Raw genomic sequence first — 27459 nt, 5'->3', positions numbered from 1 at the left:
ATTTTAATAAACAAAATACATAGGGTTTAATAAAAAGTAAAGAGGAAAATAGTTAATGGCTTGTCTAATCTTTAATCTCTGCATATTTGTCTTTTTTTCTGCATATTTTTCAAACTAAAAAATATATTAGCATCTTGATTGCTGTTCCCCATCGTTTTTCATTATATATCTTTTGTCTAGAATATTGTATTGGACTTTGTAGTATTACACAACAGGTCTACCTGTTTTCTTTACTTTTCTTTGAAAATCTGGTGGTTGATGACTGCAGTAACTAAAATGTGTGTTTTATCACTCTTGATAATTACACTATTTTGTCCAGATAATGAGGTACAACAATCTTTGCACTCACATTAGAAGTTCTCCCCAATTTGACCCTAAGTAATCTTTCAGAGGTTATCTCACATTACCAATTTAAAAAAGGAAAAGAAAAATCCCAACATACAGAAAATTGATGATTCTAAAGTTCTTTTTTTAACAGGTTCATTGAGATATGATCCACATATCATACATGTCACCCATTTAAAATGTACAACTCAGGGGCGCCTGGGTGGCGTAGTCGGTTAAGCGTCCGACTTCAGCCAGGTCACGATCTCACGGTCAGTGAGTTCGAGCCCCGCGTCAGGCTCTGGGCTGATGGCTCGGAGCCTGGAGCCTGTTTCCGATTCTGTGTCTCCCTCTCTCTCTGCCCCTCCCCCGTTCATGCTCTGTCTCTCTCTGTCCCAAAAATAAATAAAAAACGTTGAAAAAAAAAATTAAAAAAAAAAATGTACAACTCAGCAATGTTTAGTATATTACATTATTAATTTTTTTATGTGTGATTCAGTAGCATTAATTGCATTCACAGAGTTATGCAGTCATTGTCACTATTTCCAGAACCTTTTTATCACCTCAGATAAACTCTAACCATTAAGCAGTAATTCCATTTCCTTGTCCTCCCAGTCCATGGTAACCTATTGTCTAGTCTCCTTTCTGTGTGCCATGAAATTTGCTTATTCTAGATTGTTTGTATAAGTGTAATCTTACAATTCTTTTGTGTCTGACTTCTTTCATTTAGCTAATGTTTTTAAGATTCATCCATGTTGTAGCATATATCAGAACTTAATTCCTTATGGCCGAATAATATCCCATTATTTGTATATACCACATTTATTTATCCATTCATCTCTTGATGGACACTTGGGTGGTTCCCACCTTTTGGGTATTAAGAATAATGCTGTGACAAACATTGGCATGCAAGTATCTGCTCGCATCCTTACTTTCACTTCCTTTAGATATATACTGAGGAGTGGAATTGCTAAGTAATATGGTAAATGTATGTTTGTTTCTGTTTATGAGGAACCATTTGTTTTCTGTAGCAGCCACACCATTTTACATTCCCACCATCAATTTATGAGGGTTCCAGTTTCTCTACATCCTCACTAATACTTGTTTTTTCTGTTCTATTTCATAGCCATTGTAGTAAGTGGGACATATCTCGTGATTTTCATGCATTTCTCTAATAACTAATGATGCTGAACATCTTACAATATTTGAAAAATCTGAATTTATTTTCCTCTGAAATACTGTTGGATTTTAGCAGGGTATTTTTAATGTATTGTTTGCTAACGTAAAACTATAATTCATATATGGTTTGTTATTTTTTGCTTCATATATATATATATATATATATATATATATATATATATATATATTCAAGTTTTAATTTAAATTCCAGTTAACACACAGTGTAATATTAGTTTCAGGTGTAGAATTTAGTGATTCATCACTTACATACAACACCCAGTGCTCATCACAAGTGCCCTCTTTAATACCCATCAGTCATTTAACCCATCCCTCCACCCCCCACCCCATATATATGATTTAAAGCATAGCAGAAACCTTAAACTATGAGTCTGTCACCTAACAACGAAATAAAACATCACCAATATAGTGAAACCTATTTTGTGCCCTAATTCTCCCTTGCTTCTCCTACACTGCCTTACCAACTTAAATTCTTTTCCTGGATTTGGTTTTATTATTCCATTTTTTCTTTCACATATGTATATATTTGTTTAATATTTCCTAAACAATATATTGTTTGGTTTTACAATAATAATTTTGTTAACTCAAGTGAACTGGCAGAGCTGATTAATGATGAAATGAATGACTAGAAAATGCCTGTTTCAAGTTTTTAATGAATACTTAAGATTAATTCCACATTATATGGAAGGATCCCTAAAATTCATTCTTAAAGAATACTTACTTCTGTTAAGCCTTTTGTTACCAGTAGCTTTTTTGCAATGTTCTAGAAAAATCTGCTTACATTTTTAAAATACTTACCAAATGATACATTCTAATTCCAAATGATATTCTGCATTTCATCATGTCTAAAATAATCTCCTAGAATTTTCATGGTCTTACCAGAAGGTATAAATGGTATTCACACAACTATGTATATAACTGGCAGCAAATGTGAAACATTAGTAGTGGTAAGATGTATTCTGATTTCAAAGATTTTAAATGAAGGTGGAGGAAAAGGCTCATCTTAGAATGAATGAATAGCAGAGAAAGGTAGAGGGATATGACTTAAGAAGTAAAGGTATTTAATTATTTTATATAAAAAGTTTGGAGATCGACAGTTCTAGCATTTGTGTAGCAATCCTTAGGTGCATAGTATCTCTAGGGTTCTTCTGGTCTTACCTTCATGACTATAATATATCCAAACCAGTAATGTGATTTTATTGTTCATTTTTTGTATGGGTGTTATTTTGGTAGGGAAGGAAACAAATGTGCTTTCTAAGGGGACAAAATGTGCTTTGTTTTTGTTAGGGTCTGTCTTTCTTTGGGAAATGTCAATAAAATTTAGCTTTATTTATTTCTCAGAGGCCAGAATAGGGTCATAGCCTCAACTTAACAAAGAGGAATGGGATTGCTATGACTGGCTTAAGTTAGTCAGGATTCATTCTTTTAAGACTGTGAAAAGGGCCTGCCTTTTCTAAGACGAAGGCTTATCTGCCTTTTATAACATCTAGGAAGTAGGGGCAGTGACTGGTTCATAGGCAATAAAATGTGTGCAACGTCAACTTTTCTAAAGTGTATATTTCTTGAGTATATTTCTAAAGTGTTTATTTCTTGAGTAGGGCTCTTTAAGTCATTTATATTACCACATTGTTTTCTCTTTTTGTTTTAGTTTCATGTTTGTTTTTTAACAAAAATTATGGGTTTTTAACATGGGTTTTCAGCTTTTATATACAATTTGGATTTTTCCGGGGCACCTGGGTGGCTCAGTGGTTAAGCGTCTGACTTTGGCTCAGGTCATGATCTCGCAGCTTGTGGGTTTGAGCCCTATGTCGGGCTCTGTGCTGACAGCTCAGAGCCTGGAGCCTGCTTCAGATTCTGTGTCTCCCTCTCTCTCTGCCCCTCCCCTGTTCATACTCTGTCTCTGTCTCTCAAAAATAAATAAATGTAAAAAAAAAATTTAAAAAAAAACAATTTGGATTTTTCCTTTCACTTTCTAACCTTAATTTCTAGTCTTAGAATCTCTACCCCATTGTTTTGAAAACACTTTTAACTTTCATCTAGCTTTCTTTATAGTTTGATAATATAAGATTTATCAATAGGGAAATCTCACTGATAGAATGTCAAGTTCTATATAAAATTTCTAAGGTGTTCAATATTTTTCTAATTTTTAGGGAACCTAGAAAAGTTGTTCTTCATCGTGGCTCAACAGGCCTTGGTTTCAACATTGTAGGAGGTGAAGATGGAGAAGGCATATTTATTTCCTTTATCTTGGCTGGAGGACCTGCTGATCTTAGTGGAGAGCTCAGAAAAGGAGATCGTATTATATCGGTAGGAGATGTTAATCAAAATAATATTTTTATTATTTTAACTATGACCTATTAATTATTAAAAGTTTTGTTTTTCATATCCTAAAGTTGTGGGAGATATTTCAGTTATTTTCTTACATTTTACAACTTAATTGTAAGATTGCAGGGATGTCAGAGAACATGTTGTGTACAATAGATTTTCTTTCGTTATTTGACTTACCTATAAGGGATCAGTCTGTATAAATATGCTTGAAGAAAGTATGTATTCTCTATTTATTGACTGCAATGTTATCTGTATGTTTATTAACTTTGTTGCTTATGTTGTGCAGATCTTTATACTTTAATCTGTTGTCTACTTGATCTATTATTAAAAGAAATGTTTTAAGCTGTCTGAATGAGATGGTGGGTTCAGCAATTAAGTTAGTTTGTCCTTGCAGTGATTTTTATTTTTATATCTCCGAAACCATGTTATTAGATGCATCTAAATTTAGAATCATTATTCCTTCCTGGTGGTTATTATTCAATTCATAATAATTTTTTTTTTATTATGTAATAATCCTCTTTATTTATAATAATAGTTTTTACCTGGGGTGCCTGGGTGGCTCAGTCAAACATTCATTCAACTTCGCTCAGGTCACGATCTCACAGTTCATGAGTTCAAGCCCCACATCAAGCTCTGTGCTGATAGCTCAGAGCCTGTAGCCTGCTTCAGATTCTGTGTCTCTCTCTGCCTCTCTGCAACTAGCGTGTGTGTGCATGCTCTCTCTCTCCAAAATAAACATTAAAAGATTTGGGACGCCTGGGTGGCTCAATCCATTAAGCCTCTGACTTCAGCTCAGGTCATGATCTCGCGGTTCGTGGGTTCAAGCCCTGTATTGGGCTCTGTGCTGACAGCTCAGAGCCTGGAGCCTGCTTCGGATTCTGTGCCTTCCTCTCTCTGCCCCTCCCCTGTGCGCGCGTGCTCGCTTGCTCTCTCTCTCTCTCTCAAAAATAGAGACTAAAAATTTTTTTTTTTAAAAAGATAATAGTGTTTAACCTAGAAGCTACATTGTCTGATATTAATGTGGCTCTTTTTTGCTTGATATTTGCCTCCTCTTTTCTCCACTTTTTACTTTCAGTTTTTGTGTGTATGTGGTTATTACCTATAGAATTTTAGGCTAAAACTGATCAAATTCAACTCTTCTCCCTAATGACATGTTGACTTTGGGAACCTTAAACCTTTGTGCTGTTTCTAGTATTTGACTTCTGTTTTATTTATTTTTTTTTTTCTTAATATTTATTTTTGAGAGAGAGAGACAGAACATGAGCGGGGGAAGAGCAGGATCCAGGCTCTGAGCTGTCAACACAGAGCCCAACGCATGGCTCAAACTCACGAACCGTGAGATTATGACCTGAGCTGAAATCAGATGCTTAGCCAACTAAGCCACCCAGGTGCCCCTGTTTTATTTTTATATACCCCAAACTTAGTCATTTTGATTTTTGTGTTTTAACAATCCATATGTTCTATAATTTTTGTTGCTGTTGTTCATCATCTCTTGTGTTTATCTTGCTTCTTCTGTATTTTTCAGTGGACCTCTAACAGCATTGGGATTGAATTTGTTGTGTAGGACTGTTTGGTTCATTGCAGAAAATTTAGCTTTTCTAGCCCCCATCCTTTACATGCTAATAAAATTTCCTGGTCATTTAAAAAAAATTTTTTTTAATGTTTTTATTTATTTTTGAGACAGAGAGAGACAGAGCATGAGCAGTGGAGAGGCAGAGAGAGAGGGAGACACAGAATCTGAAGCAGGCTCCAGGCTCTGAGCTGTCAGCACAGAGTCTGACACGGGGCTCAAACTCACGGACTATGAGATCATGACCTGAGCTGAAGTCGGACGCTTAACTGACTGAGCCACCCAGGCGCTCTCCTGGTCATTTTTAAAAGCTAAAATATTTTTCAAATACCCAAATGTACCTTATTGGGAGTCTTTAGATTGTTCATTCAGCAATAATTTCTTAATGATAAATAATCATAGAGTTTGTCTGAAAATATCTTTACTTCATCCTCACTTGTGTATATAATTCAGTCTAATGTACTAGAGTGACAGCTGTTGTCTCTCAATACTTTGAAGATACTGTTGTATGCTATCAAGCTTCTTTTTTTGTATTTAACAAAAAAGATCTGCACTATGTCTTATTTATTTGTAAGTGATTTGGTTTTTCTTTTTTCACTTATTTAAAAAAAATTTTTTTTTAACATGTATTTATTATTGAGAGACAGAGAGAGAGCATGAGCATGAGAGGGGCAGAGAAAGGAGGAAACACAGAATCTGAAGCAGGCTCCAGGCTCTGAGCTGTCAGCACAGAGCCCGATGCAGGGCTCAAACCCACAAGCCATGAAATCATGACCTAAGCCAAAGTCGGACACTTAACCGACTGAGCCGCCCAGGTGCCCCTCACTTATTGTTTTTTTTTAAAGTCTCTTACTTTTTGGTGTACTACAGTTTAATTAAAATATGATTATGTCTAGCTTATTATTTTTTCTGTTTAAGATTTGTTGAGCTTCCTGGATCAGAGAAGTTCCGTCTTTAATCAATTCTGGAATCTTAGCCAGTATTTTTTCAAATTTTGCCTTTCCTACATCATATAGATTCTCTCCTTCTTCAGTTCCTGTAAGAGGAGGATATCATCCTGTCCTGCATGTCTTTTAATCCCAGTGTCATATTTATTAACTCTGTCTTCTTGTACTTAATTTCAGTCAGATCTGTTTTCTAGTTCATAAATTTTCTTCATCTATGTCTAATCTGCTCTTTAAGCCAAAACTAATTTTTTAATGTTTATTTATTTTTGAGAGAGAGTGAGATACAAAGAGAGAGACAGAGCGTGAGTGGAGGAGAGGCAGAGAGATGGAGACACACAATCTGAAGTAGGCTCCAGGCTTTGAGCTGTCAGCACAGAGCCCAACGCGGGGCTCAAACCCACAAGCCATGAGATCATGACCTGAGCTGAAGTTGGACACTTAACCAACTAAGCCACCCAGGCGCCCCAGCCAAAACAACAGGGAACCCAACATGGGGCTCGATCTTATGGCTGTGGGATCTTGACCTGAGCCAGAATCAAGAGTTGAACACTTAACCAACCGAGCCCTCCAGGTGCCCTAAAAATTAATTCTACATGGATTATAAATCTAAATGTACAGCCCAAACCATAATCCTCCTAGAGAAAACTTATAGGAGGATATCTTTGCAACGGTACATAAAATACTAACCATAAAAAATGTGCATTAAGAGCCAAATTGGCAAGCCACAGAGAAGGAAAAACCATTCTTAGTACATATATCTGATAAAGGACTTGTATCCAGAATACATAAACATCTCTCACAAATTAACAATAGAAAGATGAGTAACCCAGTTTTAAAAATGAGCAAAAGAGTTAAACATATATTTCACAAGATATGTGAATGGCCTACAAACACATGAAAAGGTACTTAACGTTAGGCATCAGGCCAGTGCAACAACAAAAAAACCCCAAAACCCACAATGAATAAAGGCATTTGGAAGAATCTGGGTGGGAGTGATGTCAATTTTCTGTATCTGATTGTGACAGTATCTACTCAACATAGGCAGTTGTCAAAACTCTTTTAACTGTAAACTAAAAAGATTATTGAATATAAATTATGCCTAACTAAAATGAGATAGGGGTTATCCTTGAACAACATGGGGGTTAAACTGCACATGTCCACTTATATATAGATTTTTTTTGATAAATACAGTATAGTATGGTAAATGTATTTTCCTTGTGATTTTCTTAATAACATTTTCTATAGTTTATTATAAAAATACAGTATATAATACATATAGCATACAAATGGTAAGGCTTCTAGTCAACAATAGGCTATTAAGATTTTGGAGAGTCAAGAGTTATGTGTGGATTTTTAACTTTAGGAGTGGGAGTTGTAACATATCCCATATCCCACCCAGTTGAATGGCTAAAGATGAAAAAAAAAAAAAAAAGGACAAACATTGGTGAGGATATGGAGGACCGATAGCTCTCATTACTGGTGGGCATATTATACAACCACTACAAGATCACCCAGATTTTACCCAAGAAATCATGTCTACAGAAACACTTAAACAGAAATGTTCATAACGGCCTTATTGATAATCATTCAGATCTGGAAATGACTCAAGTGTCCATCAATAATAGCAAAATAGCTAAATAAATTGGAGTGCATTTAAACAAAGTAACAAACTGACACCCACAACAACATACATAACACTAAAAAACATCACATTGAGTAAAATAAAACATACCACAAAAACACAGACAGTATGAATCCAGTTAAATGATAATCATGAGCAAACAATAATTTCTACTGATAGAAGTCAGAAAGTAGTTGTGATTGTACTGATTTTAAAGTGGCACAATGGAAATTTCTGAGTTGAATGATGGAAAGGGAGGGTATATATCTTGTTTGGAATTGTTTCATGGGTGTATACAGTTGTTGAAAATTCTTCCAACTGAAGTGTTCTAATTTGTATATTTTATTGCTTTTACTTTTTTTTTTTAATTTTTTTTTTTTAACGTTTATTTATTTTTGGGACAGAGAGAGACAGAGCATGAACGGGGGAGGGGCAGAGAGAGAGGGAGACACAGAATTGGAAGCAGGCTCCAGGCTCTGAGCCATCAGCCTAGAGCCTGACGCGGGGCTCGAACTCACGGACCGTGAGATCGTGACCTGAGCCGAAGTCGGATGCTTAACCAACTGAGCCACCCAGGCGCCCCAATTGCTTTTACTTTTATACTGGAACTTAAATTTTTTAAAATAAGTTATAGTATGATAAGGACAAATTGGTGGTAAAGAATGAATTTGTTAAAAATAAATATTGGACAAATTAGCTAGTTGTTTAGGGGAGTAAAATTAGCTTAGAGCCTCACTTCACACCTTGTGTCAAAATAAATTTTCAGTTGGCTTAGAGTTAGGTGTAAAAAATTCAAAGCAAAAATAGATGTTTTTGAATTGTCCATATGGAACAACTTTATATGGGTCACTGACACACTGCTAGAGTATGTCAGACTAGACTATGTTGGAGTATGTTAGACTGACCAACATAACCTGGTTGACCCAGAACTTTTCCAGTTCTAGCACTTAAAGCCCCATGTCTGGAAATCCCTTTAGTCTCAATTTTAAAACTGAAAATCCCAGACAGTCTAGGCAGGCCACTTGGTTACCCTAATGTGTGTGTAAGTTACATACAGCCTTTTGAGGCTGTATGCATCAGTAGCCTTAAAATTTTAATGCTTACTAAGCTTCTCTAGGCAAATACCCTGAGAGCAATAAGAAAAACCTCAGGAGCAAGAGAAAAAAACTAAAAACCCTGTTAGGAACAAACTAAATACCTCATTACCTCAATTTTCACCTTGAATCACAATCACCTTAAAGCCTTGTTAAAAAACATTTTTAGGGGCATGTGCTCTCTCTCACTCTGTCTCTCAAAAATAAACATTTAAAAAAACATATTAAAAAACAAAAACAAAACACTCTTAGACCCCATCCCCAAAGCTTCCAACTCAGTATGACTTGGGTAGCTTCTTTTTTTTTTTTTTTAACAGATTTTTAAAATCTTTTTTTATCTTTTTTTTTTTTTTAATGTTTATTATTTATTTATTTTTGAGAGAGTGAGAGCTGGAGAGGGTTAGAGAGAGAGGGAAACACAGAATCTGAAACAGGTTCCAGGCTCTGAGCTATCAGCACAGAGCCCGATACAGGCTTCAAACTCACAAACTGTGAGATCATGACTTGAGCCGAAGTCAGATGCCCAACCGACTGAGCCACCCAGGTGCCCCTGACTTGGGTAGATTCTAAAATTTTGTATTCCTAACAAGTTTCCATGAGATACTGATGTTGCTGCTCCTGGGACCAAACTTTGTGAATTACTGTTCTAAAGACCATCCCTCTTACTGATGTTGTTTTGTTTTTTTGTTTTTTATTTTATATTTCAAAGAGAGAAAGAGAGACAGAGCATGAGCAGGGGAGGGGCAGAGAGACAAAGGCAGAATTCTGAAGCTGGCTCCAGGCTCCGAGCTGTCAGTACAGAGCCTAACGCGGGGCTCAAACCCACAAGTAGTGTGAGATCATGACCTGTGCTGAAGTCAGATGCTCAACCTACTGAGCCACCCAGGCATCTCTTGATGTTCCTTTTCTTTTTCTTTTTTTTTTTTTTTGTTTTGCTTAATTTATTTTCGAGAGAGACAGACAGTGCAAGCATGGGTGGGGAAGAGAGAGGGAGAGACAGAATCTGAAGCAGACTCCAGGCTCTGAACTATCAGCACAGATCCCAACGCAGGGCTCAAACTCACAAACCATGAGATCATGGCCTGAGCTAAAGTTGGATACTTAACCAACTGAGCCACCCAGGCACCCCTTGATGTTCTTAATGATAACCCACATCATTGAGAAAAATATAAATAAATTAGTTGGGAAGGCATGGAAATAAATCATAGGTTTTATAAAATATTCTTTTTGATATATTTAATTTTGTTGAAGAAAGAAGCTTTGAAATCAAGATTCATTACATATAGGAACACCTGGGTGGCTCAATCGGTTAAGCACCAACTTCGACTCAAGTTATGATCTCATGGTTCGTGGGTTCAAGCCCCGTGTCAAAGCTCTGTGCTGACAGCTGGAGCCTGGAGCCTGCTTCAGATTCTGTGTCTCCGTCTCTGCCCTCCCTTGCTCATGCTCCGTCTCTCTCTCTCTCTGTCTCTCTCTCTCTCTCAAAAATAAATAAACATTAAAAAATATTTTAAAAATTCATTACATATATAGAAGTGTGAGTTTTTACCATTTTTCAATATGGTATAAATGAGGTATTACTGTTATTTCCAATGATGACAAGTATGGTGAAGAATATAATTTATATTTGCTGAAAATCTAGACTCCTAGAATCTTAGAATCACAAGTGACCCAAAAGACTCCAACAAAAATTCCCTCTTCTATAAAGGCAGTGAGAAAAGTGGACACAATTGTCAGAATAAAGTTGTTCAGAACTCTGGAAATTAACCAAAGGCTTGCAGCAATTCAGAAAGTGTTTATTCAAAATAAAAGAAGCAGAGGACTGAACCTTCATAAGAGTGAGCTTAGGGGGTTTTAACTTACCTAAGTCCCATCCCCTGTTCTCCAGCATCACAGTAACCTTGAAAAATAGTCCACATTTACAGTGAAAACCAGTGCGTCACAGCCACTAGAGAGCAGAATGGAGGTAGAACTTTCAGAGCCTCTTTCCCAGAGAATTGTCATAATTTGACCTGTTTGGTGGTTCTTTAAAACCCCATTTGCAAGGCTCTCTGTATTAACCTGATTCAAAAGCCTTTTTCTCTGGGCTAATTGTCAAAACAATTATAGGCACATTATGGCTGCCTGAGACATTGGATAATAGTTGAGGCAATCAGTAAGTTAATCAAAAGTTTAAAAGGAAAAAGTGGGGAATGAGCTCTCCATTAGGGCCTTTGAAAAACTATGACATATTCCTTGGAACCTAGGAAGACACATGTAGGTCCTGGACTGTGTACATACTCAGGAAAGGTCTAAACTCACACCTCTGGCCGACTGTGATGCTCTAGGCAGACAGGAAGTGATAGTTAAGTCAGAGTTATCAGTTGCCTAGCTGCATGTTGAAAACATCACACAGCATACACACAGAGCCCTTCAGCAAAGAGGCCAGGCATTTAACGAAATCTCTTTCCAGTCATTAACTGACCACTAAGCTAACAAGGCAGAGACTTCATTGGCACACACATCACAAAATACAAACTTCATAGAATTCAGAAGTCACCAAAAATGACTATAATCAGCAACAATAACAAGCCCTGGGCAGAAAGACATATCTGATTTCCACAGTTGCACATTGTATTATTTTAAATGTCTAGTTTTCCACAAAAAAACCATGAGACATGCAGAAAAACAAGAAAATAAGGCCTGTACACAGGAAAAAAGCAGTCAATAGAAACTGCCCCTAAGGGAGCCCAACATTGGACTTACTAAACCAAGACTTCAAATCAGATATTTTAAATATGTTCAAAGAACTAAAGAATGAAAGGGAAAAATAAACAAACAATATCTCAACAAGAAGAGAATTCAATAAAGAGATTTCTATTAGAAAAAAGAACCGAGTCGCCTGGGTGGCTCAACTGGTTAAGCCTCCGACTTTGGCTCAAGTCATGATCTCACAGTTGCGTGAGTTGGAGCACCACATCAGGCTCTATGCTGACAAACTCAAAGCCTGGAGTCTGCTTTGGATTCTGTGTCTCTGTCTCTCTGCCCCTCCCCCACTCATGCTCTGTCTCTCTCAAAAATAAACATCAAAAAAACTTTAATAAATAGATAAAAGAAAAAAGAACCAAATAGAAATTCTGCAGGTAAAAAATACAGTAACTAAAATTCAAAAATACTCTAGACAAACTCAACAGATATGAGCTAGCAGAAGAAAAAAATAGCAAACTTGAAGATATGTCTAGTGATATTATCCACACTGAAGAACAGAAAGAAAAAAGAATGAAGAAAAATTAACAGAGCCTCTGTGGGATATCATCAAATGTACAACATATACATAATGTATATTTATATGTAGTCACAGAATGACAAGAAAGATAGGAAGGGGCAGAAAGAATATTGAGTAAATAATGACTGAAAACCTTAAAATGTGGTGAGAAATATTGTACACATCTGAGAAGCTTAATGAACTACAAGTAGAATAAACTTGAAGAGATCCAAACCATGCACATATCATAAACTATCAAAAGACAAAGATTGAACCTTGAAATTAGAGAAAAATGATTCATTACATACAGGAGATCTTCAATAAGATTAGCATCTAATATGTTATCAAACACAGTGTAAGCCAGAAAGCAATAGGATGACCTATTCAAAGTTCTGAAAGGAAAATGGTATTAACCAAGGATTCTATATCCAGGAGCAAAATTGTCCTTCAGAAGCAAAGAACAAATCAAGACATTTCCAAGTAAGCAAAAGCTGAGGAAGTTCATCTCTAGTAGATCTGTTCTATAAGAAATACTAAAGGGAATCCTTCAGACTAAAATGAAAGGACACTGGAGAGTAACCTAAATCCATATGAAGAAATAAAGAGTGTTATTAAACGGAACTACATAGGTAAATACAAAACAGAAACATATAAGTGTATTTTTTTATTTGTAACTCTCTTTTTTTTTACTATCTGATTTAAAAGACAGCTGAATAAAGCAATAACTTTAATCTGTGTTGATGGGTGCACACTTTATAAAGATGTAATTTATCACAAGGCAGGTAGAGACCACAGAGCTGTATAGGAGCAGAGCTTTTATATGCCATTGAAATTAAGTTGGTATTTAATCTAAAGTAGATCATTAGGTTAATTATAATCCAGAGAAACCACTAGGCTAATAACTGAAAATATATATAATAAACAAGGGAATTAAAATGGTACGATAGAAAGTATCTGTTTAACAAAAGAAGGTGGAAATGGAGGAATAGAGGAACAAAAAATATATCAGGCATGAAGAATACAGCAAAATAGACGACAAATCTTTTTCAACTACATTAAATGTAAATGAATTAAACACTCCAGTTAAAAGATATTGACAGGGTAGATTAAACAACGGGATCCAACTATATGCTGTCTGTAACAGACACACTTTAGATTCAAAGACAGTGGTTTATTTTTAACAAACATTAAAACTAAAAAGTTGGAAAAGATACACTATGCAAGCAGTAACCAAGAAACACTGAAGAGTGGCTATACTAATATCAGACAAAAGATAAAAATTGTTAGTGAAGACAAAGTTTATTTTATAATGTATGTAAGTGTTGATAAATTTCTAGAAAGACATAAACTATTGAAACTGACTCAAAAAGAAATAGAAAATCTGTATAGACCTGTAACAATTAAGAAGACTGAATTGATAATCAAAATGTTTCACAAAGGTAAAAGCCCAGGACCAGATGGTTTTCACTGGTATGGTCTACCAAACATTTAAAGAAGAATTAACACCAGTCATTCACAAACTTCCCAAAAAAGGAATAGGCATGAAGAGCACTTCCCAACTCATTCTATGAAGCCATGGATTGTTCTTTTATCAAACCAACAAAGACATCATAGGAAGAAAAAACAAGAAACCAATATTCCTTATGTATATAGATGAAAAAATCCTTAACAGAATTGCAAACTGGATCCAGCAGGATAAAACAAGATTATACACCAGCATAAAAAGGGAACTTTACACCATAATCAAGTGTAATTTATGGGATTAAGGAATGAATAGTTGGTTCAACATAAGAAAACCAATCAAACTAAGACACTATATTAATAAAGGACATAAATGATACAGTCATCTCAATAGTCACAGAAAACACTTTTCAAAAACCAACACCTTTACATCATAAAAACACTAAACAAATTAGGAATAGAACTTTCTCAACCTGCTAAAGGGTCTCTATGAAGAACCAATAGCTTACATCATACTAAATGCTAAAAAATGAAAGCTTTCCCTCTAAGATCACAAGACAAGTGTGTCCGCTTCTGCTCATTTTCAGTGCTGTACTGGAGTTTCTAGACAGGGCAGTTACAAGGAAAAAAAAAAAAAAAGAGGCATCCAGATTTAAAGGAAAACTATCTCTATTTGCAGATGCCATGATCTCTTATATATAGACAGTCTCAGAAAATCCAGCCACAACAAAAAAAGCTACTAGAACTAATAAACAAGTTCAGCAATTTTGCAGGAGAGCAAATCACCGTACAAGAGACAGCAATGTTTCTGTATACCAGCATTAAACAACCTGAAAGTGGAACTAAGAAAACAATTTCACACATGACAATATTTAAAAGAGTAAAATACTGAGGAATAAAATTAACAATGTAGATAAAATGTAGAATGTAGAATAATACAATAGAGTATTGTTCAGCCATAATAAGTAATGGAGCACTGATACATGCTACAAGGATGAACCATGAAAACATGCTAAGTGAAAGAAGCTGACACAATGGCTACATATCATAGTATCAGTATCCCATTTATTTAAAATGTAGAAAACAGACATATCCATGGAGTCAGAAAGTAGGTTAGTAGTTGCCAGGAGCTGAGGGAAGAGGAGAATGGCTTATAATGGGTAGTGGGTTTCTTTTTGAGGTAATGACAATGTGTGGAATTAGATCATGGTGATAATTGCACATCCTTTTGAATGTTCTGAGAACCACTCAATTGTACATGTTGAAAGTGAATTTTATGTAAATTATATGTATAAAAAAGTGACTTAAGGCTATTTACATAAATATGTCTCTCAGTGCAAGGATTTCTTTTAAAATATCCTTGATACTGTATTTTCTGTTAAAATGTTCAGTAGATTTTGGAAAGTTTTTAATTTGTAGTCTTGTTAACAAATTATTCTCTTTTGAATCTGTATAAGTTGTCTTCAGATCTCTTCTGTAACAGAAAGATTTGCTGCTCAGGAATAATTCATTAAGAATTACCTTTTCTACAACTATCTATGAAAATTTCTCTTCCTTTAAATTTCTTCCCTAGTTTATTTTTTAGGGAATTAGGAGTTAGTTATACTTTATGCTCAGACTAGGTCTATTTAGGGGTGCCTGATTGGCTCAGTTTATTAAGTGCCAGACTCTTGATTTCGGCTCATGTCGTGATCTCACTGTTCATGAGATCAAGCCCCACATCAGGCTCTGGGCTGACAGTGTGGAGACTGCTTGGTCCCTCTCTCTCTGCCACTCCCCTGTTCGTGCTCTCTCTCTCTCAAAAAAACATTTTTTTAAAAAAAAAGCAGAACTACTTATATATTGTAGACTTTTTAATAGTCTTTAGCTAGAGATAATCTCTAATAAAACTACATTATGTTACATTTTTTTAGATTCAGATTTTTTTGGATCTTCATTTTCATTCAAGAACTACTAGGTATTTTCCCAAAGAATACAAAAATACTAATTCAAAGGAATATATGCATCCCAGTGTTTATAGCAGCATTATCTACAGTAGCCAAATATGGAAACAGTCCAAATGTCCATCAACTGATGAATGGATAAAGAAGATGTAGTGTGTGTATACACACACACACACACACACACACACGAGAATATTACTCAGCCATAAAAAAAGAATGAAATCTTGCCATTGCAACAACATAGCTCTATATGGAGCTGGAGAGTATTATGCTAAATGAAATAAGTCTGAGAAAGAAAAATATCATTTGTCTCATTTGTGGAAGTTAAGAAACAAAACAAATGAGCTAAGGGAAAGAGAGAGGCAAACCATGAAACAGTAACTATGGAGAACTCTCTGGTTACCAAGAGGGGAGGTGGCTGGGGGAATGGGTTAAATAGGTGATGGGGATTAAGGAGTGCCCTTGTAATGAGCACCAGGTGTTGTATGTAAGTGTTGAATCACTAAATTGTACAACTAAAACTAATATTACACTGTATGCTAAGTGGAATTTAAATTACAACTTAAAAAAAAAAGTGGGTAGCTCAGTTGGTTGTCTGTCCAACTCTTGATTTCAGCTTGGGTCATGATCCCTGGGTCGTGGGATCGAACCCTGTGTCAGGCTCTGCACTGAGCAGGGAACCTGATTAAAATTCTCCCTCTGCCCCTCTCCCCCACTCAAATGCTCACTCACTCCCTCTCTCTCTCTCAAAATAAAAAATAAAAATATATGTGTTTGTTTTAACTTAGCTGCATAATGACATCCTTTATACATAATATCAAATATCAGGTCTTTACATGGTTAAAATGTTTTTTTATATAAATTTTATAATCCTAAGAATTTCTGGGCTTATAGTCATTTTTTCCAAAATTGGTATGTGAGCTTTAACAGGTTTGAGATTTGATGTCAACAAAACAGGCTTTCATATAAAAATTGCATGACAGTTCTTCTTCCTTTCCAGAAATATTTGATCAAGGTTTCAAGCATTACTATAGTCTATTTATTGCTGGTTCTTGGTGGGGTGGGGAGACAACTTAAGTATTTAAAGCTATTGTCATTTAAATATAATGCTTCCCTGAATGTCCATTTAATTTTTGCTTATAGTGGGAAAGGTATAGGCTCTTAAGATAGTGTGCTTGCAGCATATACTAGGTATCAGCAGCCTTTCAGAAATAAGAATTAAGTTGCTTATTCTGGAGTGGAATTGATCACCTCAGTAATTATTTTGGCCAGGGAAGGGCCCTGCGTACAAAACATTGTTCAAACAAATGCCTTGTTCATTTGATAACGTTTTCTCTCTTTAAATGTCAGCCCTTGAAATCTGAGCAATTTTAACACTTTTAAACAATTGCCTTTCTGTTACTCCAAAAGAACAGAGGCTTAGTTTGGGGAAGGAGGGAAGAAAATTGAAACTGAAATGAGTAATAGGAGTAAAAATATGGCAGGAGTTGAAATGAACGTCCCTCTCATCGCTTGAGTTACTAGTGAAATGAACTATACAAAATAATGACACTTGTTGATATTTCAGGTTATCAAATTAAGGTATGTTTCCCAAAGGATTGGTGAACAACTTCCCAGAAAACTTGGGGAAAATTTTGGTTTTGCTCACTTGACGTTAAGCAGAGTATTTTTAGTGAGTAAAATTGTTTTCATTGATAGTAACATTCTGTTGAAATATATGATGTATTTTAGTAACTCGGAACAAGAAAATACTTTAATGATAAAGTAATTGCAAATTATTTTTTTTAACTGTGCCTACTCAAAGAACAGGCTATTGTGGTTTCTAATCAGTATGCATAATTTCTTTCAAATTTAAAATTCAATTTGATTTACAGGTAAACAGTGTTGACCTCAGAACTGCCAGCCATGAGCAGGCAGCAGCCGCTTTGAAAAATGCTGGCCAAGCTGTCACGATTGTTGCACAATATCGGCCTGAAGGTAGTAAAATTCTTGCTGTGTTTATTGTTTATTTCAGTTTTTAGAATTCTTCCTCTTACTGTTTAACTTTCCAAGCTTAACTTTTTTATGTTTTGGTCTCTTTTATTAATCTAGTGTTTGTTTAGTCTGAACCAAATTTACTATCCAGGTCAAAGTGTTTTCAATAGGATATAGTAGTTTTATCTTCCAATTCCTGTGAGTATTTCATCATTATTTGGATTAATTGCCATGTGTTTATTATTTTTTTTAATCTGTCCTCAAACCAAATACATACCTTTACTAACTCAGGGATCCCAAAGGATCGTAAAAACTATATGCAATGATAGTAGCATTGCCAAAAAAAATTGGTCATCCCAATTTTTTCTGACTTTTGAAATTATATTTGTTAATATCAAGATTTAAGATACATTTTTAATAGTCTTTATTGGTGTTTAAAATAAATGGAAAAAATACAAGTTTGAAATGTAATGTGTTTCTAGATAGTGAAGTATCATGGACGTGACCTGACTGAGTTCCTAGGGGAAGAAGGTGGTAATGGAAAATTTGAGGTCATGCCATATTTAAACGTGTAAGACTCTAGTGTACATCAGCATAACCACTTCTCCAGTAAAGCCTCAGTGGAATTTAAAAAGCTTAAATACCCTGAAGGATATATAGCATACTGGTTAATGTTCATAAACAACAAGGTAAAGAAGGAAACAATGATGGAATTTATTTTTGTAACAAAACCTAATTTATTTATTTTATTTTATTTTTTTACTTGGTCAAAGTAGCATGTAGAGCTTTCCTTGCTATTTCATAGTACGTCCAGTTGTAAATCTTGGCATTTTAGGTCCAGTAAATGAACAGAGGTAAATTCATTTACATAAGGGATAAACTCCAAATAAATTCACATTAACCAAACAGACTAATATATGAAGTCAGAATGCCAGTGTTTTAATGTTTATTTATTTATTGAGAGAGAGAGAATGCTTGCAAATGGGGGAAGGATCACAAGAGAAGGAGAGAGGGAATCCTAAGCAGCCTCCACACTGTCAGTGCAGAGCCCAATTCAGGGCCTGATTTCACAAACTGTGAGATCATGACCTGAGCTGATATCAACAGTCTGATGCTCAACTAACTTAGCCACTCAGGTGCCCCGAATGCCAATTTATTAATTCAGTGAGAAACAAAACCACCAGTGGGATTACGCATGCTTTTATCTTCTGACCAGCACATTCTTGCCCTGTAGGTATACTATATATACACCTATGTAGGCCAAGTTATCAGTATTTACTAAGGTACTGGTTTCTTAGTATTATAGAAAGTCTCTCACTTATATGTTCCTAAGGAATATAGACTATTTAGGTATGATTAAAGATAAGTCAATATCTGACCTCCCAAGAAAACGCACAAAAGCCAACAAGGAAAATAAAACATACACACACTTACACCCACACAACTCCACCTCACATTAAGCAAAACTAAGATGACTGATACAAGACCTAGACAACATAACATAGTCAAAGCCTTGCTTACTCAGCTTCAGATCTGCACAGAAGAGGAGAAGAGTAAAAACATGGAATGTTGAGAATTCTCAGTGGTGGCAGAACTTAGAATATGACCGAAAGTTGGTGAGGGCTTCTTTTTGTGGTATAAAAACATCATCTTTTATTTTTGACAAGCCTCATGGGAATTCAGGGAACATGCTAAAAAATAGAAGTCATCCTTGATGTGGTTTAGTTTAGGGAATTAGTATTTGGATAAAGGAATCTGTCTTGATAGCCTCAGATAATGTGACAGTCTTTTGGTTTTAAAGGCCATGAAGATAACCTGTGCTTCCATCCCCCCTGCACTCCCAAGCTTTCTGGTTCAGCCAAATAGCTTGTCCAGCAAATTCCAATTCATTCTGTAATAAGTAGGAAAAAAGTATGGCCTGGCATTCATACAAAGATATTGATAAGAAGAGATGGAAACAAACAGCAAACTTAGCAACAGATAAAAGTTACTCTCTCTCTCTCTCTCTCTCTCTCTCACACACACACACACACACACACAATATTGGCATAAATCAGCTGAGAACTTGATATTAATGTTTTTAACAATCCATGCATCCATTTCTTTGAAAGACCACTAAATACAGGTGTAAGAACTGTAAGGGAAAATGGCTTCACAACCCAAAGAGATTGATTTTGAGATAGCAGAACCCAGGAAAGAAGAAGAAAGCAAACAGTTTTTAAATTGAACCCAAAGACACAGACAGTGCAGAAAATTCAATAGAAGACATAGAAAATATAATAGGAAAAATAAAATGAAACAGAATTTTAAGAGATTAGAGAGAAAATATTAGCAATGGAAGACAGGCAAGTATATATACCTAACATATACAAATTAGACTTTCTTTAAAAATTTTTTTAGGGGCACCTGGGTGGCTCAGTCGGTTGGGTGTCCGACTTCAGCTCAGGTCATGATCTCGCAGCTTGTGAGTTCGGGCCCCATGTCAGGGTCTGTGCTGACAGCTCAGAGCCTGGGAGCTGCTTTGGATTCTGTGTCTCCCTCTCTCTTTGCCCCTACCCTGCTCACACTCTGTCTTTCTCTCTCTCTCAAAAACAAATAATAAAACATTAAAAAAATTTTTTAATTAAAAAAAAAGTTTTTTAAAGAAGAGAATAAATGTTTGAAATTATACATTCAAGAAAACTTTACTGAATTAAAAAGAAGTGAATATTTCTATTAAAAGGATACAACAAGATAGAAAATTGAATGCTTAAAAATTCAGACATATTCTAGTTAATGTTTATCAAGAAAGAATCTTCTGAGACCCAGGTAAAAATATTGAGTTATATTTAATGAGGAGTTAAAAATTGATAGAAGGAAGAACTGCTGTGATACTTGGTAAGCATAGACCAGAACAAAGATAGTTAACTCTACCATTTTTGTATTTAGCTGCTTTTAACAAGTGTAATGTACATCTCTGTGTAATGTACATCTCTGTGCACTAGATACACTTGCCACTGATGGCAAGGTGGGAAAGGTGGGCTGCCATTTTCCTAGAATAGTTATTGAATGGGTCTCAAATTGCCCTTTGAGATTATCTTTTCTGGGCTTATACTGTGTTTCTCTTCTTTCTTGTTCTTTTTTGTGATTTCTGTACTTCTATATGAACCTTTCTGATTAATACTTTTTCTTTAGTTGTATTCAAATTTTAAACTGTTCTCTTGATGGAACCATTTTTTTTATCAAGGAGAATTTGCATTGTACTTTGATTGTTCAAATAGCTATTATTTAGTAGCTATCTTCTCTGTTTCCAGATTACTCTTATATATGTATTTTTTTTCCAAATGTTCCTGAGCACCAAACATATTATAGATCCTATTTGATATCACAAGCTGTATTTCTCCATAGTGTTTGCATCTGAGCATGTCTGAAACAATTATTTTACTGTTGAAGTAAATGACACCTCCATTGATTCTTAAGCCAGAAGCCTGAGTCATTCTTGACCACCCTCCCCTTTCTCAATCTCTGTATCACAGTCACTTCCCTAACCAAAGCCACCATCATCTCTTACCTAAACTATTCTAATAGCCTCTAACAAGAATACTTCTTGCTTGATTTTCTCCAATCTGTTCTCTGTTCATCAAGCAAAATTATCTTTTTAAATACAAAGATTGCATTGTGTCCTTTCCCATTTAAAACATTTTTCATTAAACTCTGAATAAAATCTAAACCCTTTGATAGGACCTGTAAGGAAGGCCCTGTGTGATTGAGCACAGCACAACATATGTGATCACCGTATGCCCTCTACTCCCTCCTTTGCTCCTTAGACTCTAACCATACCAGCCTTCTTTCAGACCCTTTGTTGCATCATATACTATCCTAATTCTCTGCTCATTCTGTTCTTGCTTATTCTTTTTCTTTACTCTTTGTGTGGCTAGCTCTTTCTCATGATTGCATATCTCCTAGCACTGTGATAGTTTTTTTTCTTTATAACACTGAACACAGTTTATATGTTTATTTAGGTGCCTGTGTGTTTATTATTTATTTAAACCTTCCTCTAGAGCCTTATGAAATATGTAGCTATATTCCTACATACAGATGATGAAATAGGCTCAGATAACAAAGCTACTAATAGCTAGAATTCAGTCCCAGATCCTATTACCTTCAAAATCTAGATACTTTTCACTGGGAATATTTTAATGAGTGCCCAGTCTGGCAATGTTGATGTCTTTTACCATGGCTATGTTACCGTTGCCTAATAAAAACAAGGTAAGTACCAAAAAACACAGAAGACAGACTTTGCCTCAGGAATTCAAAAGGAAGTACGTTGCCTGGCATGAGAAAAGATACCATTGAGTAGGATTGGGGCTTAACTGGCAACCGAAAGAATGGATAGGATGTAGATGGGCAGAGAGAAGAAATGACTTGGTAGGTTAAAAAAAAGAAGGAAAGAAAGAAAGAAGAGGGCAAAAAAAAAAAAAACAAACAAACAAACAAACCAGAAGACCAAAAATAGGAGAGTTAAAATTTAAAATCATGTTTTGGGTATTTTGAAAACACCTGACCTCCTTGTTGTATTGCTACTTACCTTGTTTATAAGGCAATATGTTTTGCTTTAATTATTTTTTTAACAAATGTATTTTTGTTATACAGCACTTTAAAAAAAAAAAAAAACATATTCCACATCATCAGTGTGTAACTGCTTTGAGGGCCAAGGACATAAGTTGAAAGCTCAGATTTTGTTTCTCAATGAACTGGCCATTTTAAGAAGTATAGAAGGAATCACCTGACACTGATAATCAGTCATCTTTCTGCAGTTAGTATCTTCCTTTATTAATGATGAATCTTATGGGGTTCTCTGCTTCATTGATAATCAGACGTACATATATACATACAAACAGACAAAGAGCAAAGAGGTAAGCTTTTGGTAGGAGTAAGTTTTTATCTTTCAGGATCTATAGCTCTAATCAAACTTGGGCACTGGATGCTAGTTTTTGACTTTGTATTCAGAAATTACAAAATTTTAATAGTTCCTCATCCATATAGTTCAAGAACTTCCTATAGGTTGGGTAATAGAATATAATAGAAAAAATTGTGTGCTGGTTATGGTACTAACCATGTTACATTAACTTCTTTTATTCCCATAAAACCCTATAAAGTAGGCACTGTTATCTCCATTTGACATTACAGGTGAGTAAAGAAAGGCACAAAAAATTTAAGTAGTTTGCCAATTATACAGCTACTAAGTGGTTAAGATTTCTTCTAGCTCTCTTTTTAGAAGAGGAAAAACTTGCTAACCTTTCAGTGGCTGGGGCCTGTAACTTAAACTAGTAAAAGATAGACTCACACGAGAAAAGGGTTTATATTATATGCATATGAGGAGCCAACAAAAGAAGTAGGACTCATTAATAACTTATATACCTAACTTCCTATGGGAAAAAGGGTGGAGAGAAAAACTTTCTATGGAAAAAATAAATAGGGTTCTTCAGGAAAGGCCAATGGGCTTTTAGGAAAAAGTTTGTGATCATGTTTGCTATATACATATGAATAGTCTTTCCATCTCAAAGCCATAATACTCCCCAGGAGAGGGGATTTATGAAAGCCTTATTTCCTGAAAGTTGCTGCTTTTGGTCAGATAAGGGAAGCTCTGAGAAGGTTCCCACCACCCCCCCCCCCCCCCGCATTTGTTGAATGTTGAATCTGCAGTGTCTTCAGTTTAAAATAATCTGAGGTTCCAAGTGGGTCTCCACATCCTGAAAAGCCCTGATCTCAATAATTTTATCTCATTGTTCCTCAAGCACACTTTATCAACTTTCAGACCTTAAATTTATATTTTTGGTTCAAAAAATATTGATTATATTGCAAACTGCTGTACTATAAAGGAATGGAGATAAAAGAAAAAGAATTAAACCTAGATTAAACTTACTTTCTCTTTCCCATTGTTTGTCTTAAATTTGTGATTTTTTTCTTTACACAAGAAAAAAAATTCCTTGAAGTTTGTATTCTTATTCCGAAGTTTGTTTTTTTTTTTTTTAATGTTTATTACTTATTTTTGAGAGAGGGAGAGACAGAGTGCAAGCTAGGGAGGAGCAGAGAGAGAGAGGGAGACACAGAATCCAAAGCAGGCTCCAGGCTCTGAGCTGTCAGCACAGAGCCCGATGTGAGGCTCGAACTCACAGACCAGGAGATCACAACCTGAGCCGAAGCCGGACGCTCAACCGACTGAGCCACCCAGGCGCCCCTCTTATTCCTAAGTTTTAAGTGACTAAACTGAAATCTAGAAAAGTTGAAACATTTGGTCAGAGCCACCGAACTTGTCTGAGTTCCAGAGCTTTAATTTAAATCCCAGTTGCAGAGGTGGAGTTTAACCCCAGTCTCCTCATTTTATTTCTTTTATTTCTTGTAACAACCAAGGAGAAGAGAGGTAGAGACTAAATGGAGAGATTGTATTGGACTAGTGGCATTTCTTTGCAGACAAGCATTTGTCATCTCTCATAGTGACTTTCTGTAGTAGGTTACTAATTAAGATTTGTTTTAGTCTCTTTCCTTCCTACATCTTTCTCCCCTTTCTTACTACTTAACCAACCTGCCTTCTTACTCAGAACATTTTCCTTTTTCTTCTCTAAACCAGTCATATCTGTTCTCTAAGATTTATTGCTCTCAGATGTTAAGTTCTACATTTAATTAACATATTTCATTAGAGTATAAATGAATTTTATTCTTTATAGTTAGGATTGTAGGTTTCAGAGAGATTGGGGGAGGTACAGTTTATCCCCAGTCTCTTCCCCTCCCTCCTTCCATCTTTTCAATTCTAGTGAGGCCAAAACAAGGATTAGAAGTTGAAAAAGGGAATAAAATGCAGAAAATCAGCTATTAAACATGTTCTCTCCTCTTACAAGAACACACATATTATTTAACTTATGACCAGCAGTTCAGAGACTCCCTAAATATATTTCATGACAAGTTTGGAATTTCTGAAATGCTGAATGGAGAAAACTTTCTGTATAACATTTCAGCTCTCTCCCAGTGGTACCTTTCCTGGAATGAGTTGTGATGTGATTTCTAGGAGAGGGATGTAAATGACTTAACTGAAAAAGAAATTAAACTCTCCCCTCAAAATAAAGTATAAGAAAATATATATAGGATGGGTATATAGTGAAAATTGATAGATCTAAAAATATGAGTTGATTGGAACAGACAGGAAAAAGAGGAATCTTAGCTAGGTAAAGAAATGGGAGGTTTAAAGGAAAAGTAAACAAAGTATTGAAGTATGTTCTGAACTGACAGATGGTTAGGAGGAATTGTTTGTTAATAGTAAGTAAAGACCATAAATATGAAAATCTGAATAGAGTAAACATAGTAAATGAGGCACAAATTTAAGAAACTAACAATAATTGACTTAGTTCTCCAGTATCTTAAATGTTGACTATCTGAGACTTTAACTGCTTTATAGTAACTTAGTTACCTCTTGGGAAAGAGTATTCTTCTTTACTATAAAAAATAATGTGTTCTTTTTACCGAATTTTTTTAAATTTCTAAATGTATAACGTTTTAAATCACTAGGACTTCCATTGATTTGGCTGGCAAAATCACTGAAGACAACTAATAATGCTACATGAAATATAATGAATATTTTATTAGAGACATCATAGAGCTGTTAAGGCAGTAAAGAATTATCAAAAAGTGAATGAAAACTAGGAACTCAGCTGAAGAAGCACAGACATTACTTTTGTATAAGAGCTGTGATGTAATGACCTACAAGAGCCAATTGTTGAATTTTCAGGAATTTTGCAAAGTAGTTGTTAAGCACAGCCATTATTAAACATAAAATTATGGGACTCCTGGCTGGCTCAGTCAGTGGAACATGGGACTCTTGATCTCAGGGCTGTAAGTTTGAGCCCCATGTTAGGTGTAGAGATTTTAAAAAATAAAATGTTTAAAATAAATAAAAGAATAAATGTACAGATAAGATATATTTAAAAGATTAAAATATTAAAAACAAGAGTAATAAATATCAAAAACTCAAAACTTCCTAATAATTTTCTAGGACAACCGCTAAAATAATATATTGATAGAGTAGTGGGACAAATAGAAAATTAAAAATAAGATAGCAGATTTAAAGTGAAATTGCCCAGAACAATCCCCCCTTACCAGAAAAAAAAAATTATGATAGCAAAACCAAAATTTAACAAAACTAGACCTTTAACAAAACTAGATGAAAAGGTATCCCATGAACCCCAAAATACAAGCAAGTATAAACAACTTCTCAAGAACTATGAGACCCTGTAATACCAACATCTGTACAAGGGGAAGCCACACAAGAAGCCCAAGAGCTAATGAATACTAACTAGAAAATGCAGTGGCCAATATAAGAACAGCACCTGCAACTGTAAGGGGTTTTTGCACAATCTGCATGTTAAGCGCAGGGGATCTGCAGTAAGGTATGAAGGAGATGGAACAGTCTGTGCCCTCTGACACAACTAACCAGTGTTACCTCCATTTCAGTTCAAAGCCACAGAGCAAAGGAAAACTACTGAGAATAAAATCCAAATTGAGTAGGATAGGATAATAGGGCCAAAGGAAATAGAAGGTCCAGACAAGTAGGGGGAAAGTAAACCACCAGGAGATCTCACAGTGTAGGAGATCATGTCTTTGAACACTTGACAGAAACAACAAAAGAGGGAGCTCCAGAGCTGTGAAGATAGAAAAGCTATCCTGACCCAATAGTCTTATCTGAAGTTCAGGGAAACTAATTTCACATAAAAGTGAACAGGGGCACCTGGGTGGCTCAGTCAGTTAAGCATCCATCTTTGGTTCAGGTCATGATCTCACAGTCTGTGAATTCAAGCCCTGTGTCAGGCTCTGTGCTGACAGCTTGGAGCCTGGAGCCTGCTTCAGATTCTTTGTCTCCCTCTCTGTCTGCCCCTCTCCCGCTCATTTTCTCTCTCTATCTCTCTCAAAACATAAGCATTAAAAAAATTTTTAATGAACAACAGAAAAGGATCACTGTGGAATCCAATAGAAATCTATTTGGAAAATGAAAATAAGAATAAGAATAACATCTCCACAATGAAAGTATGCCAGAAAAACATGCCTATGAAATAAATGAAAAGTGTACCTTCATATTTCAAAACAAGTTAAAGAAAAAATATGGAATATAAGAAATAACATAAATGAATTGATAGAACTTAGAAAATTATAAATAAAGAAAAAAATTTTTTCAAAAGTTAAGTTTAACAAAGGAGCACGGTATTTCCTTAAAGCAAGTATGTAAAAAAGAGGACTTTTTCAAAAACCAAAAATAAGAGCTCTTTACCTTCCATATCCTGATCAACTTAGTTCTAAGGTGGTTATCTGTATTGCAGGGCTAGGGAGGTTGGAGACAGTTATGGTGACCCATTACGACTTAATTATGAAGAGGGGGCTTCCACATAAGGGAGTGTCCTGGTGTGAGGAATCAGAGTCTGAGCAGATTAAGGAGGGTAACACACGGTACTGGTGAGTCAAGGAAGTAGGTGGTAGTAGAGACAGAGGACTCCTTACATACAGAGAGATTGACCAAATGGATACATACATGCTAAGGTTAATGTTAACTATAATTTTCATTTTTAGAGTAGAATGTAATAAATATGGAAAGGGAGAAAACTAAAATGTAAACCCTATAAGATTAGGTTAGAATTGGAGAAATTGGTCTAAACATAAGGTTTTTAATTTATATAAACATAGTTATAAATATGTATCTGTTTTACATATGGATATTAAATTTATATACAATTC

The 27459-nt window shown here is 35.3% G+C and overlaps 1 protein-coding gene across 24 annotated transcripts in view; it reads left to right on the top strand.

Annotated features, from left to right (window-relative positions):
- DLG1 (discs large MAGUK scaffold protein 1) overlaps positions 1-27459 on the top strand; it is a 272956-nt gene that overhangs the window by 187077 nt on the left and 58420 nt on the right. For all 24 annotated transcript variants that reach the window (XM_060639586.3, XM_060639587.3, XM_060639595.3 and 21 more), the window contains 2 exons: positions 3672-3828; positions 17604-17706. In XM_060639586.3, the coding sequence (XP_060495569.1) occupies positions 3672-3828; positions 17604-17706 (260 nt within the window). The remainder of the gene's footprint in view (positions 1-3671; positions 3829-17603; positions 17707-27459) is intronic.

The sequence above is a fragment of the Panthera onca genome, chromosome C2 (assembly GCF_046562875.1).
Source record: "Panthera onca isolate mPanOnc1 chromosome C2, mPanOnc1 haplotype 2, whole genome shotgun sequence".
In the NCBI taxonomy this organism is placed as follows: domain Eukaryota; kingdom Metazoa; phylum Chordata; class Mammalia; order Carnivora; family Felidae; genus Panthera; species Panthera onca.
Note: the sequence above shows the minus strand (reverse complement) of the source record. Positions and strands in the feature narration are given on the sequence as shown.